The 13,616-nt window shown below is 40.5% G+C and overlaps 1 protein-coding gene across 2 annotated transcripts; it reads left to right on the plus strand.

Moving 5' to 3' along the window:
• Nucleotides 1–583: 583 nt before the first annotated feature.
• rb1cc1 (RB1-inducible coiled-coil 1) lies at nt 584–12,765 on the plus strand. 2 transcript variants are annotated; one of them, XM_028427079.1, is made up of 23 exons: nt 584–950; nt 1,929–2,058; nt 2,151–2,277; nt 2,353–2,523; nt 2,697–2,899; nt 2,989–3,409; nt 3,500–3,670; nt 3,751–3,935; nt 4,025–4,211; nt 5,041–5,122; nt 5,220–5,284; nt 5,385–5,488; nt 5,617–5,743; nt 5,867–7,791; nt 8,190–8,376; nt 9,322–9,430; nt 9,561–9,864; nt 10,393–10,441; nt 10,544–10,591; nt 10,996–11,054; nt 11,272–11,399; nt 11,583–11,653; nt 11,850–12,765. In XM_028427079.1, the coding sequence occupies exons 2-23, from the start codon at nt 1,988–1,990 to the stop codon at nt 11,925–11,927; spliced, it is 4,872 nt and encodes a 1,623-aa protein (XP_028282880.1). In that variant the 5' UTR covers nt 584–950; nt 1,929–1,987; the 3' UTR covers nt 11,928–12,765. The 2 variants fall into 2 exon arrangements, with proteins under 2 accessions (XP_028282880.1, XP_028282881.1); XM_028427080.1 differs by having other exon boundaries at nt 603–704.
• Nucleotides 12,766–13,616: the final 851 nt, after the last annotated feature.

The following is a 13,616-nucleotide window of genomic DNA, read 5'->3' on the forward strand; positions in this document are numbered from 1 at the left end:
TTGACAGCGTTTTTTTCTGGTATTTTCCCAGAATACACCTGGAAAAGTACAGTGACGAACGCATACACAGATGGGAAGTTCGGAACTGGTCTCTGAGTAGTATGTTTTTAACCGGATCAAGGGAGAACACATCTTTAAGTATTTATTTTCCTTATTGGTCCCATATTGATAAAATCTTGTACATAAGGCATAATGTAAAGGACAATTTCGTAAATAAAAAGTTAATTTAATAAAAGTGAAAAGTAAATAATAATATTTAATCCAATTAAAAAGACTGGAGCCTTACTGAAAGCAGTAAATCAAAATTAATTAGAAAACAATAACAGTTCCTTTATGACAGCTTCATTTAATGTTAAAATCATTAGGTTTATATTAAGTTATTTGTGCAAGTAAGCTGTGCTAGCTTTTTTAGCTAATATTATTTTCATCTTTAATGTAACTACTAAGAATATGGAAAACTGGAGCCATGCATGAGCAAACAAATTCAGCATGAAAAGAGTGCCAGATATAACAATTAAATATGTACATGCAAAAGGTTAACCTGTTTTTAAACTTTATGAGGAAGACACGACTGAACGGATCGTTCACGGACTGCACATCAGCAGATGACAACAACAAAACAGCCCGAGCCACTGAGAGGGTTAGCGTAGTTAGCTACAAGAGATAAACAACCGGTGATTTAGTTCATGTGTTACATCATCACGGTTGGTGTTTGCCAATTTAGTTTTTTATTTAATAGTAGTATGCTCATTCTCTGCAATTAACCATGGTTGTCAGCTATTATAGTCTAGTTTAGTCCAGCTAACGTTAGCTAAGTGGCTTGCTACGCTAGCTCTATGTACGCCAAGCTCAAACGGGTTAGCTAGCTAGCTTAGGTGCTAGCGTGTTAGCTAGCCATCTCGCACAGGCGAGGACCAAGACTAACAACAGGGAGATGCGAGCAAAGTGAGGTAAGGACCAAGGAAATCGTTTACCTTATTAACTCTGCGTGGGATGTCATCCTTATATCAGCATACATATGAGTAAACGATGGTACCTATTTGGCCTATCTTACTACATTTGTCAAATTTATCGACGTTAGAAATAGCTATTCTGCGCTAGCCTGACAGCTGTGGTAGCTAATAGCCAGTTAGCGCAGTCAGTGGGTTATTATTGACCAGTTAGCTTGGTAGCAGCTGCTGATGGCCACTTCTTTGGCACTACAGTCATGACTAACTGGAGGCCCCGAGGTTAATAACAACGATTGAGTCTTTTCGGGGATTAAAAGCAGAAACCATAAGCACTTGTACTGTTGTAACCCTGATATGTAGAAGGTTTACAGATGGCCAAACAGCTCATGTTTGTAATGACAATTAGCAAGCCAACGTTCGTAGCCGTGCTGGGAGCAATATAGCTGGTAAGGTAATCTATATTGTGAAGCTAACAGACTCTGGGAAAGTTAGCGCTCCCTCTGTTTTGTTACATTCCTAGCTTGGAACTGGTATGTCAAGCGATCCGGCCACTGTTTGTCAGTTTGAACTATTTATAATGTCAGCCAGTTCTGTAATATTGACACAAATTTCTGGTGATTGATTTAAAATTGAAGCACTGACGGTAGCTTTACCTAACGACATGGTGGTGACTCAGCTACTAAGGTAATTATTCAGTAGAAAAGAAACTGTTATTAATACAACGGAACTTTATGTCCTTTCTGTCAAAGGTAATGACATCAAATCAAACATAAACAGCATAATAAATCTAAAGAAGCAAGCTTGTATAATGACATGCTTCAGTGTAAGTATAGCCTTCGTTGTAGCAACACCTTTCATCAAAACAGTCAGGTGGTTTGGAGTAAATGGCAGCATCAGCCCCCACTAAGGCTCATTTAATGATAACTGGGAAGTTTTAACAATCCGCTTTTTCCTGTCCTCTCTCTGTTTTGTTTGCAGGGCGCTGAGTGACTAAATGAACAAGACCGGCAAGTGCGACGAACTCTGGGAGATTCAACATGAAGTTGTATGTGTTCCAGGTCAACAATGGCAGCACGCTGACATTCGACACTGACCTTGCTGTCCAAACGTAAGCAGCTACAGCATTCATTTTAACCAGTGGTCAGTACATTTTGCTGATAGTGATCCAAATTAATTCTAACTTTTTTTTCATCCACTCAGTGTACTAGAGCTCAAACATGCCATCCAAGCCAAATATAAGATTGCAATCCAACATCAAGTCCTTGTTGTCAATGGAGGGGAATGTATGGCGGCAGAGAGACGGGTCTGCAGCTACAGTGCTGGCACTGTGAGTTCACACAGTGTGTTTTGTGTTGTGTATACAGAGCATATGTTAAATGTTCTTGTTGTTGTGGATGTTTAGGAAACCAACCCCATATTCCTGTTCAACAAAGAGATGATCTTATCCGATCGGGATCCAACAATCCCCAAAACCACCTTCTCCATCGAGAGTGAGATTCAGGTCAAGGTGGAGGAGTCTCTACTGATGCCAGCTGTCTTTCACACCGTTGCCTCACGAACACAACTTGCTCTGGTATTTGTCTACTTCCTTTTTTCAATATTGAAATATTAATATATAGTTCACCATAATGAATTTGTATGATGTACATCTCAGTAAACCTGTAATTGATCACTAAAGGTGTTTACCTATGGAGTGCTCCCAGCTAGCTCTGACATTGATGTGGATTTATTGTTTGACTCCTCCAGGAAATGTTTGAAGTTGCCAACAAACTTTGCTCTTTCTGTGAGCGCCTGGTTCATGATGAACACCTTCAGCACCAAGGCTGGGCTGCTATTATGGCGAATTTGGATGACTGCACTCTGTCGTATCAGAAGCTGCTCATGAAATTTAACTCTGCCTACACAAATTATCTGGAAGATCTGGAGGAAATCAAGGTCAAACTTACAAAGTAAGTGTTGGCATCAAGGACCACACATTTTGTTACTGTCCAGTAGGTTTGCATCTAACTGCTCTCCTCACCTTTCCTTATGATTGCAGGTTAGGGACAGCAGTTTCTGTCATGGCCAGAATACCTCTGCTGGAATGTTTGACGAGACACAGTTACAGAGAGAGCATGGAGAGGTCCAGTTCAACACCGGAAAAGGATTCAGATGAGACGGAGGATGAGAAGTCTACTGACTCTGTGCTCCGCGCTACTGAAGCACGGATGCCCTCCAAGTTATTTGCATCCTTTTCTGCTTCGAAGGCAGCCACATGTGATCCAGCAGGAGACCAAGAAACCAATGAAATGACTGACAGCGGTGGACTGAGAGCTGCACTGTTAGACGACGACGATGACACCCCGGAGCTCGCCAGCACAGTGGCGTTCAATGTCACACTACTTGACTGGATAAATGTACAAGACCGACCCAATGACGTGGAGTCAGTTGTCAGGAAATGTTTTGACTCAATCAACAGAGTGAGTCATTAATGTCAAAGTTGTGTTCTAAGTATATAGTCCTGAAGTTCTGGGAATAATGTCATTTCATTGAGATGCTGTGTCTTTCAGCTTGACCCACGGATCATACAGCCCTTCCTGGCGGATTGTCGTGACACCATTGCCAAGCTTGATAATCAAAACATGAAGGCCATCAAAGGGCTTGAAGACCGGTTGTATGCTCTCGACCAAATGATTGCAAGCTGTAAGAAGTTGGTGAATGAACAAAAAGAACTTGCTCAGGTGTGTAGAAAAGCTGTTCAATTATTTTCTGCATCTTGTTTTTTTTGTTTCTAACTGTACTTATATGTTGTCACTTGCAGGGATTTTTGGCCAATCAGAAGCGGGCTGAAAACCTGAAGGACACGTCTGTTCTGCCTGACTTGTGTCTGAGTCACACCAACCAGCTGATGATCATGCTGAACAACCACAGGAAGCTGCTGGACATCAAGAAGAAGTGCACCACTGCCAAACAGGAACTCGCGAACAACCTTCAAGTTAGACTCAAGTAAAAAAAACGCTTCCAGAATGTATTATAGTATCTGATTTTTTTCCCCACTGAAAGCCCATAGTCAAGAAACTGCTGTTTGGTTTTAGATGGTGCTGCTACGTGATGCTTCATGCAGACCAGGACGGGGAGAAGGTTCAGGCTCTGCTCAGACTTCTGACGGAGTTATTGGAGAGAGTGAGGGTGGTTGAAGCCCTCAGTACTGTGCCCCAGATGTACTGCCTGGCAGTGGTGGAAGTCGTCCGTAGAAAAATGTTTATGCGCCACTACAGAGAGGTCAGTGCTACTAATACTATTATTGGATACAAATGGTACATTCAAATGTAGTTATGGAAAGATGAGGGTATATATTCAGCTCTCTGTAAGTTTTTATTAGTGCTTAAAAACCCATTTTAATTGCAGTGTTTTTAGTTTGTCATTGTTCTGGTGTTTTGGAAGGGAGGCACATCAACTTTAACAGGCCTATGTAGGACTAAGGTTGTAACTGTGTTGTTTAGGAGATGTGCTATTAGTAGCTGCTCCCATTACTGTAGAACACAAAAACATGGCTTTTTATTAGGGATGTCCCGATCAGGTTTTTTTGCCCTCGAGTCCGAGTCTGAGTTATTTGATTTTGAGTATCTGCCGATACCGAGTCCCGATCCGATACTTTCAGGATTCTCTATAAAGGCACTCATTGCAGCAAAACGTGCGTGCGTGCGTGCGTGCGTGTGCTCCCGCCACACTGGAAGATTTCACACACGCAGCAGCTCATCGAGGTCTCGAACCCAGGGCCTCTCGCACCAAAAGCAACTGTCATACCCCTACACTACAAGACAAAGAGCCACCCTGCATAGAAGGCATTAACTTTGACAGCCCTAATAAATATATATCCGAGTCCTGATTGGGAGGTAATGTCCGATTCCGATGGAGTCTGAAATCACGTGATCGGATCGGGACATCCCTACTTATTATAGCTCTGCCTACAGCAGCTGTGTACATATTAACTTCAACTGATAGCGCCTGCTCTTTCTCTTTTGTTGCTGTGTAAATACACTGTAACAGTGGAACTAATAGCCAAGTAGATTTACTTTATGTTATAACTTATATTTGTTAATCCTTTCAGTGGGCCTATGCACTTGTGAAGGATGGGAAGCGGCTGTACGAGGCGGAGAAGTTCAAAAGGGAATCCTTTGGGAAACTCTTCAGTAAGTATTTTTTTAAAAACTTGTTGTGATATTTGAGTCATTTGAGTCTTTGAAATAACACATCAAATCCAACCAAGATGCATTTTTTTTCTATCAGGGAAGTCTTTCCTCCGAAATAGGTTGTTCAGAGGACTGGATTCATGGCCTCCTACATCGTTTTGTGTAAGTTTGAATGTTATTTTATTTTGTTGTTGTTCATGAAAATTAGTATAGTCACACTTAAATAATGGGGTCTGTCTACTCTTTGTTTGATAATTCACAGACACGAAAGCCCAGAAGGTTTGATGATGAACTTCCAGACATTTCACTTGATGACCTGCAGTACTTGAAATCTTGTTGTCCTGTGGAGGTGCAGCCTTTTCTTATGTAAGTCACTGAAAGGTTTTGAATATATACATTTGCATTAAAAGATTAGCTCATAGACCGCATTTGATGCCAAGTTGAGCATTGTCTTATTTTGTTAGCTTGCATTCTTAACATTTGTTTCCCTGTAGGGTTCCTGCCATGTGTGACTTTGAGCCCCTGAATCGCCACGTAGAGACACTTCACCAGCTAGTCCAAGCTGCACAGAGTGTGGATGAGATGTCACGGACTATTACTGATTTGCTAAGTGAACAAAGGGTAATGGCAGATTCATCATAAAACTGCATTCAGTGAAAACAGAACATATAATGACAACTAACCTTTGTGCAGTCAGATTTTACATTATCACATATTCTTCATGTGTGTTTATTTTGCCTCTAGGCTTCTTGTAGTCAGATTGGCCAAAGATCAACCGCAGCGACTCCACAGTCCGAAAGCATACCTGACACAACCACACCAGTGTCCTCCAAAACCCCTTCCTCTCTCAGTCTTCAGGGACCCAGCTGCCAGCCCTTACACGTTCCCGTTCCAGCTCCTCTGGAGGACTTATCACCGGACAGCATCGATGCACAAACGTTTGATTTTGAAACCATTGGCCATCCGAACATGGATCCAGTCCTGCAGCAGGGATCCCTTGATTTGGATTCTCTAGCAGAGAGCCCTGAATCTGACTTCATGTCAGCTGTCAACGAATTTGTGATTGAAGAGAACTTGACCTCTCCAAACCCAATAAGTGACCCTACGAGCCCTGAAATGATGGTGGAGTCACTGTATTCCTCAGTCATTAATGCTATTGACAACAAAAGAATGCAGGATACCACAATACTGGAGAGGGAAAACTTGAGGATTGCTGCTCTTAAACAAGTGGCTGAGAAGTATCGATGTGCTGCAGAAGAGTCCCATTCCAGCCTGAGAGGTGTGAAGGATGACCTCCATCACTTGCGAGGCCTAGTATTAAAAGAGCAACATGACTTTGGCTTTGTCCTGCGCAGCATGAGTACGGAGGTACACAGTATTGTGGACAACATCGCTCAGACCCATGAACTGGAGTTGAAGGAGCAGCATCAAAGTGAACTTCTGACAGTCCGGCAGGCGCTTGAGGAGCAGGTTCAGACACTAACAGAGGAAAACCAAGTCAACCAGAATATTGTCAGAGATGTCCAGCGTGCAATGCTGGAGCTGGAAGGGCTTATGGAGCGCAAAGAAAAAGAACTGACTCAGCTTGAAAATGAGAAAGAGCGATGGGTTGAAGCAGAAAGTTCCCACACCGCTAAGATCAAAAGCCTGGAGCAGGAAATGAGTGATCAAGCTGAAGAGATTAAGATGCTGTCAGCCTCAAGAGATTCTTTGACCAGTCAGCTTGAGAATCTACACTTTGAGATTGAACGTGGTCAGCAGAAGATCCGCCAGGAGTTGGAAGATGTTGCACAGTCCAAATTAAAGGAGCTGGGAGACAGAATGAAGCAGGAACACAATACAGACATGGAGACTCTAGCAAAGGGTAACCAGGAAGCTCTGGAACATCTTGCTGCTGAAAATAATGCAAAATTAAGCGAGGCTGCTGATCACCATGCCACTGCCCTTAGAGAGAAGGACAACCATGTCAAAGACTTGGAGGCTCGGATTAAACAGCTTTCAGAAATGTGCTGCAAAGTAGAGGTGGAGTTAGCCCTCAAAGAGTCCGAAACAGAAGAGATGAGACTTTTATTAGAGGAGGCCAAGATGCAGCAAGCAGAAGCTGTAAAGTCTCAGGTCGAGGCTGCCACCAAAGTCCTTAGTGAAGAGTTGGCAGATGTCAAAAAACAGCTTCAGGTTAAAAATGAGGAGTATGAGGTAGATCTAGCAGAGCTGAGGACTCTGATGAGGATTGAGAAGGACCACTGCATCTCAGAGCTGGTGGAAAGACATGAGGAGGAGACCATCTTGTTGCATAACAAGCTCTCATCCATGCAGCAGCAAGTCCACGACGCTGAGAGGAACCATGCTGAGCAGCAGCAGAAACTTAAAGAGGAGTTAGATCAGCAAGTAGCTGCTTTAAGAGAAGAAAAGGAAAAAGAGCTGAGGAGTTTTCAAGAACTGGAGCATGAGTTGAGGACTGTTATCAGCGGTTTGCAGGCAGAAAATGACGTGTTTTCCAAAAAACTAGAGCAGGACAGACATGCAACTGAGAAAGAAGAGGCCACTAAGGCAGCAGCACCAGATGCCTTTAAGGAGTTAGAACAGCAGAAGGATGCGATGGAGAAGAGACTTTTAGACAGAATTAAACAACTTCAGAATGAGATTCATGAGAGAGAATCCTCAAAAAGGTGAATATTTGAAATGAGTAGTGTTATATCACAAGTGCAATCTATTTATGTGGATCCTTGTTAGCTTACCAGTAAGCTTCTCACAGATGGGTGACCCTTGGGTGTTTAAAAAGGCACCTATATAGTAATAATAAGATGTATTATTGTATTATTATTATTGTTTTGTTCAGTCAAATAGTATATGTTATTATGTAGTAATGAAAATCTGATGTTGCTGGTCATAAAACGTTTGCCCAAAATCAATTACCACATATCAAACTTGCACACTGTATATATATATATATATATATATATACAGTGTGCAAGTTTGATATGTGGTAATTGATTTTGCATGTTTTAGCATACACAAAATCAAAAATTCCATTTGTCAGAATGAAAGTTTACCGTGTCTCTTTCAGTGATGAAGGGCTGCCGTTGCACGCTGAGGGTCGTGCAGATGCTGGAGCACCTCTGTCTCTAGACTCTGCACTACAGGAGCGCCTGCAGCAGGAGAGGGCCTCCCTGCTGACACAGATGGAGCTCCTGGAGAAGAAGAAGAATGAGGAGATACAGACCCTCAAGACATCACTAATCGCAGAGCAGCAGGTTTGTATGTGGGCTGTTAATAGGCTGTAAAATTATTGTTCCTATGGTGATTATTATGGTCGAAACATAATCAGTTTCAGATTTCTAACTGCACTGCTTATATCAACTATTAGGTTGTTGACAAGCTGAGGTGTGAATGCACCCTGAGAGACACTGTGATCCACCATACATTCAAAGATGCTGGTGTTGTGCCTGTCTCATTTGTATGAGTGTAGTAGAGACACCATCAGTACAACGCGTTTCAGTATCTACCCTGCATCTCTCTAACCTTTATGAAAATGTGATGGGTAGCTGGGCTGTTCACAGGCAATAGTTTTACTGTGCTTGCCTTCCAAACTGGCCTCTAAATTAATGTCCTTTGGTTTGAATGCTTTTTCTAACTATGTATTGAAAAATGAATTCTAAACCAGTGACCATTACAACTGTAATGTAGTTCAATACAGTGTTAAGTGCTCACTTAACACTGTGAAACCTTTCATTTTAATAGATATTGACTGTTGCTCAGCATTTATGTGGATAATAGATCAATCCCTTAAATTAATTCTCTTTCTGTGTTGGCACTGACCTCGGTCTAAACTCCAAGGATTCATTTGAAATTTAGTCACTTGCTGTCTCTGTACAAAACATTTCATAATTAAGCTGTTGTTACCAATTTTGTTTTACATTTTAGGACCACATGATTCCGTCTCCACTTTTGTTTTTCATTGCCAGGTATAATGTGCGGTGAAAAGATCAGATATGGAGCAATACAAAAATATCAAACAAATCTGTTAACAGCCAAGAAAACACCTGCAGCTCCCCTGGCTGCAGGCTGATCCACATCCTTAGAACTTGGCAGATGAAAGCCATCTGAAATAATTTGGGCTTTGATATTAATTCTGTGTTGTCATAAAAATGCTTGAAAAGCTTATCAAAATGTTAACAGATATGTTTATTTTTTTGCAGACAAATTTCAACACTGTTCTAACTCGAGAAAAGCTGAAGAAGGAGCAGATCATCAATGAGCTCTCCGAGAAGTTGCGGAAAGTCACTCAACAGCAGGAGAAGGACAAAGGTGAGCACTAATGAATGAATGGTCTGTATATAGAGGACAAGCACATTGTACATATATTGCTTTTTAAATATTTGCCAATAGTTTTACATTAGACTGTTTTGTCATTGTTTATTTGTGTAACTTTTTGCAGGGCTGATAGAGACCCTCTCTGAGGACCGGGCTAGTGTGATGCAGGAGAAAAAACATTTGGAAGAAGAGCTAAACCGCCTCCGCAGCACTGCACTTGTCTCCTCTGCCTTCTTTACCCCAAGTTCCTCAGCTCAAGAGGTCACAGAACTCGGAGCAGCAGCGGCGGCTGGATCTAGAGCCCTGCCGTTAGTTGGGGCCTGCTCTTCTGAGCCTCTGGCTGATAGTGACAGACTGGCCTCTGTGGCAACCATTCAAGAGGATGAACATGTTGATTCAGCAGTGGAAGCCAGCACAGTGACCGTCCAGTAAGCACAATAAACATGGTGTTGTTACATTTGGGAGATGAACTTCAAATTAATAATAGAAATCAAGTTCAGGCAGCTCATTCACATACATTATTTTTACCTGATCTTATCTGAATATTTTAGCTTTTATATAGAGAGGTGGGCAAAATGTTGTATAAATGTGTCACTGACACAAGCAGCTTTATTTGCTGTCATATCCCCATAACTGCATTATTTACCAATACATCAAAGGAAAGGGCTTTAATTATTCTAGTATGAATTTTGTTAGGTTTATTTGAAATTGATTGCCAACCACAGAAACAGACATTTGCATTAAGTAATTGTAAATGGATGGACAGGGAGGGCATTTAACAATGGAAGGCAGGCAGGCTAGGATCAGACAGTGTAAGTGTAAGTTTGTTCTTATTTACTTTAAATATTAAGAAGTGTTAGGTAATTACAGGACCAGAAATAATATGGTAGTCTTTCTCATTTAATGCATTTTATTTTCTATTGCTGCGTATGGTTGATATTTTGTTTTTGTTGCAGTGATAACATGATGTCAGAGGAGAAACAACGGATAATCTTACTCGAGAGGGTAAATATATGTACTGCCCTTACTGTGATTACATGCAATGGCACAGAAAACCTTGCTTACTGTATGTCTCTGCCTGTTTAATTCATCTAATATGTGTTGCAGACTTTACACATGAAGGAGGAAGAAAACAAGCGCCTCAGTCAAAGACTGGTCAGTTTATCATCATCACAATGAGCTATGCAACACATGCTCCACTAGGTGGCAGTAGCATCAAAGACAAAAAATCCTGACCTAGGAGGCCAAAGAGCTCTTTTTAGAAAGAGTCATTGCTGTGTTCAAAGTGATTCATTTGAATAGAGCACAAAAATGTATATTAATATCACTCATAGTGGAATTAATTAAACTTCTACATCATGGCTGGTAGTGCATGGTTTGCAAGGATGCACCGCTTAGTGTAGATTTTAGATGATTGAATAATAATTGCCAAACCTGCATTCCCTTTAAATCCCCTGTCAGACAATCAAATATTAATATAAATGTCAGTAGATGTCGGTTTTTGTCGTATACTCTTGTCTCCAACATATGTAACGTTTCTCTAATCCCTCTCTCTGTAGATGTCTCAAAGCATGTCGTCGGTGTCATCACGGCATTCAGATAAAATCGCCATCAGAGAGTAAGTGAATAAAAAAAAAAATAACACGGGTCATAACATGTCCTTGCTGATGTGATTTTTAGCATTTTTTTTGTTGGCAGCTGAATCTCAGGCCATCACTACATGCAGTGTAATTATACACATTATTATATAATTACCATGAACGTGTTGTCGTGTTTTTTGTCATTGATTTGTGGAACTCTGTGTCACCATCCCTTTGTCTCTTTGTGTGTTTTAGTTTTCAGGTTGGTGATTTGGTTCTGATCATCCTGGATGAAAGGCATGACAACTACGTGCTGTTCACAGTCGGCCCCACCCTCTACTTCCTCCACTCAGAGTCTCTCAGTGCACTGGACCTCAAACCAGGTCAGTGTCAGCCACACTATAAGGGATTATTATGAAAACTGTACAGTTAGAATAATTAATAAAATACAGGTTGTTGTTTATGTAAGTCAGTAAGTAATATCTGTAATTTATGTTGCATCTACTATTATTTATTATTAAAGCTCATCATTTAACAAGGTGATTTTTTTTTTTATTGTTTTGCAGCATCAGGGACCTCAAGACGGCCGTGGGTACTTGGAAAGGTGATGGAGAAGGAGTATTGTCAGGCAAAAAAGGTACTTAAGTCATATATGTTTTAGACATTAAAAATAATGATATTTACAAAAGTTCTTGTCCAGAAACGTTTTTAAATGTATTTGTTGAATAAAAATTCCCACAAAAAGTTGGGATTCATCTTTGCTGGTTAAAAGTTGCTGTAATGATGTAAACAGTCCTCCATTCTTATGACATCTCTTCTTTTCTCCTTTCCAGGCCCAAAACAGGTTCAAGGTGCCTTTAGGTACCAAGTTCTACAGAGTGAAAGCTGTTCCGTGGAACAGAAAAGTATAATAGCCAAGTAATGAGCTGAAATGTATATTTATATTGTTTAATTTCTGAACAGAAACTTCACGTCATAATTCATAACTTGAAAATTGAAAGACCTTAAAAAATGGAAAGATCGTCATCATACTATTTTGCGTTTCAGTTCCAGATCCCACCTGCTGTCACACGTTTGTTTTTCTTTTTAAACCCAGATTTGTTATTGTGGACCAAATGCTATTAACCTTCTTAGGGCATCGCCCTATACACTGTGGCATTATGCCATTTTACCTGTGTGTGGAAATTGAACAAAATTTGGATGTTAAATATTAGTTCTCATTATCAGCATTTGTCCTTTTGTGGAAAATACTGTGTCATTATCAACATAATTAAATACAAATCTACATTTATTATAAATGTTTATGGAGGAATGTTCATGGCATGCATATTGATATATTTTCTTTGATTTACTTATCCAGATAAATGTTGTAGTTGGAAATGTAGTTAATGCTGTTTGTTACTCACACAACACAGTACGGCCCTGTATGGTCGATACTGAAATGTACATTATGACTGACTGACTGACAGAAACAGTCGTCTTTGCAATCCTTGAAATGCACTTTCAAAAACGATGCTTTTGTTGATTTGAAAAAGGGAAGTTAACTGAGCTGTCAGAACTAAGTAAATATATCAGCACAAACAAACTTCTCACTATCATAGAATATTGATATGTAGAAAGGAATACTTTGTGACTGTGTTTCATTATCGGGCGACATTGTATATTACCCATTAAAGTCACATGTAACAATAAATGACTGTATTGTAAAAGATAGAGTTTTGAAACAATAAAGGATTGATCCCAAACATATCCTGATTTTTGTTTGAATTATTTTGTGTTTGGGGAATATAAACTATTTAATACAGTAATATTAGGTTCAAACTTATTCTGTTAGCTTTAGGTTTTATGTACAAATGTGTCTTAATTACTACAGCAGACATTTGGTCATTTTTACCAATGCTGGTGCAAATTCAAGATTTCTGTATAAATCTTAAAACAATACACCTTATAATTTTTTAGGCATTTATAGTAAACATCTTTTAAAGAGATGCCTTTCGGATGTTCTGGGGGATTCAGGAGTCAACATGGAATTGCAGAGTATAGTGTATTCATTTGATTTAGCGTTTTTGCTTTTGTGGAAACATTAATTTTGGCACGCTGCTGCAGGAAACAGACTTCAAAAAGGCTTCAAATCGGGGCCCAAGAACGATGCGGCCCTCATGGAGAAGGAAGCCCACCAACATCACTTTCCCAGTTCACAGCGGGGAGCATAGCAGCTCTCCGCCGAGCACTCTCTACCATGTGGGTCTAGGGGTGTTTTAACAATGTTTAGCTCTATTTTCTCCATTTAGCATAAGCCTGTTGTCACATTTGGATGGCTCCTTCATAAATTGATGGTGTGATTCCTACAAATTTCGGGACAGGCCTGAATGACAAAATATGCAACACAACATTCGATACCGAGGTGGCTGGCAAGCACCGACCATGTGCACTGGACAGGCTCTTAGTGTAAATGTTTACAACCCCCCACTGAGCTCAGTGCTGCTGGGAGTCACTCTCATCAGGCTGAATGGGATTTAACATTGCCATGTGTAGTCTCTAGCTAGTTCCACCCATTAAAAGTGCCTTTGACTTGTTGTCAGACTACTTTCTAAAACATA

Source organism: Parambassis ranga, chromosome 17 (assembly GCF_900634625.1).
Source record: "Parambassis ranga chromosome 17, fParRan2.1, whole genome shotgun sequence".
In the NCBI taxonomy this organism is placed as follows: Eukaryota; Metazoa; Chordata; class Actinopteri; family Ambassidae; genus Parambassis; species Parambassis ranga.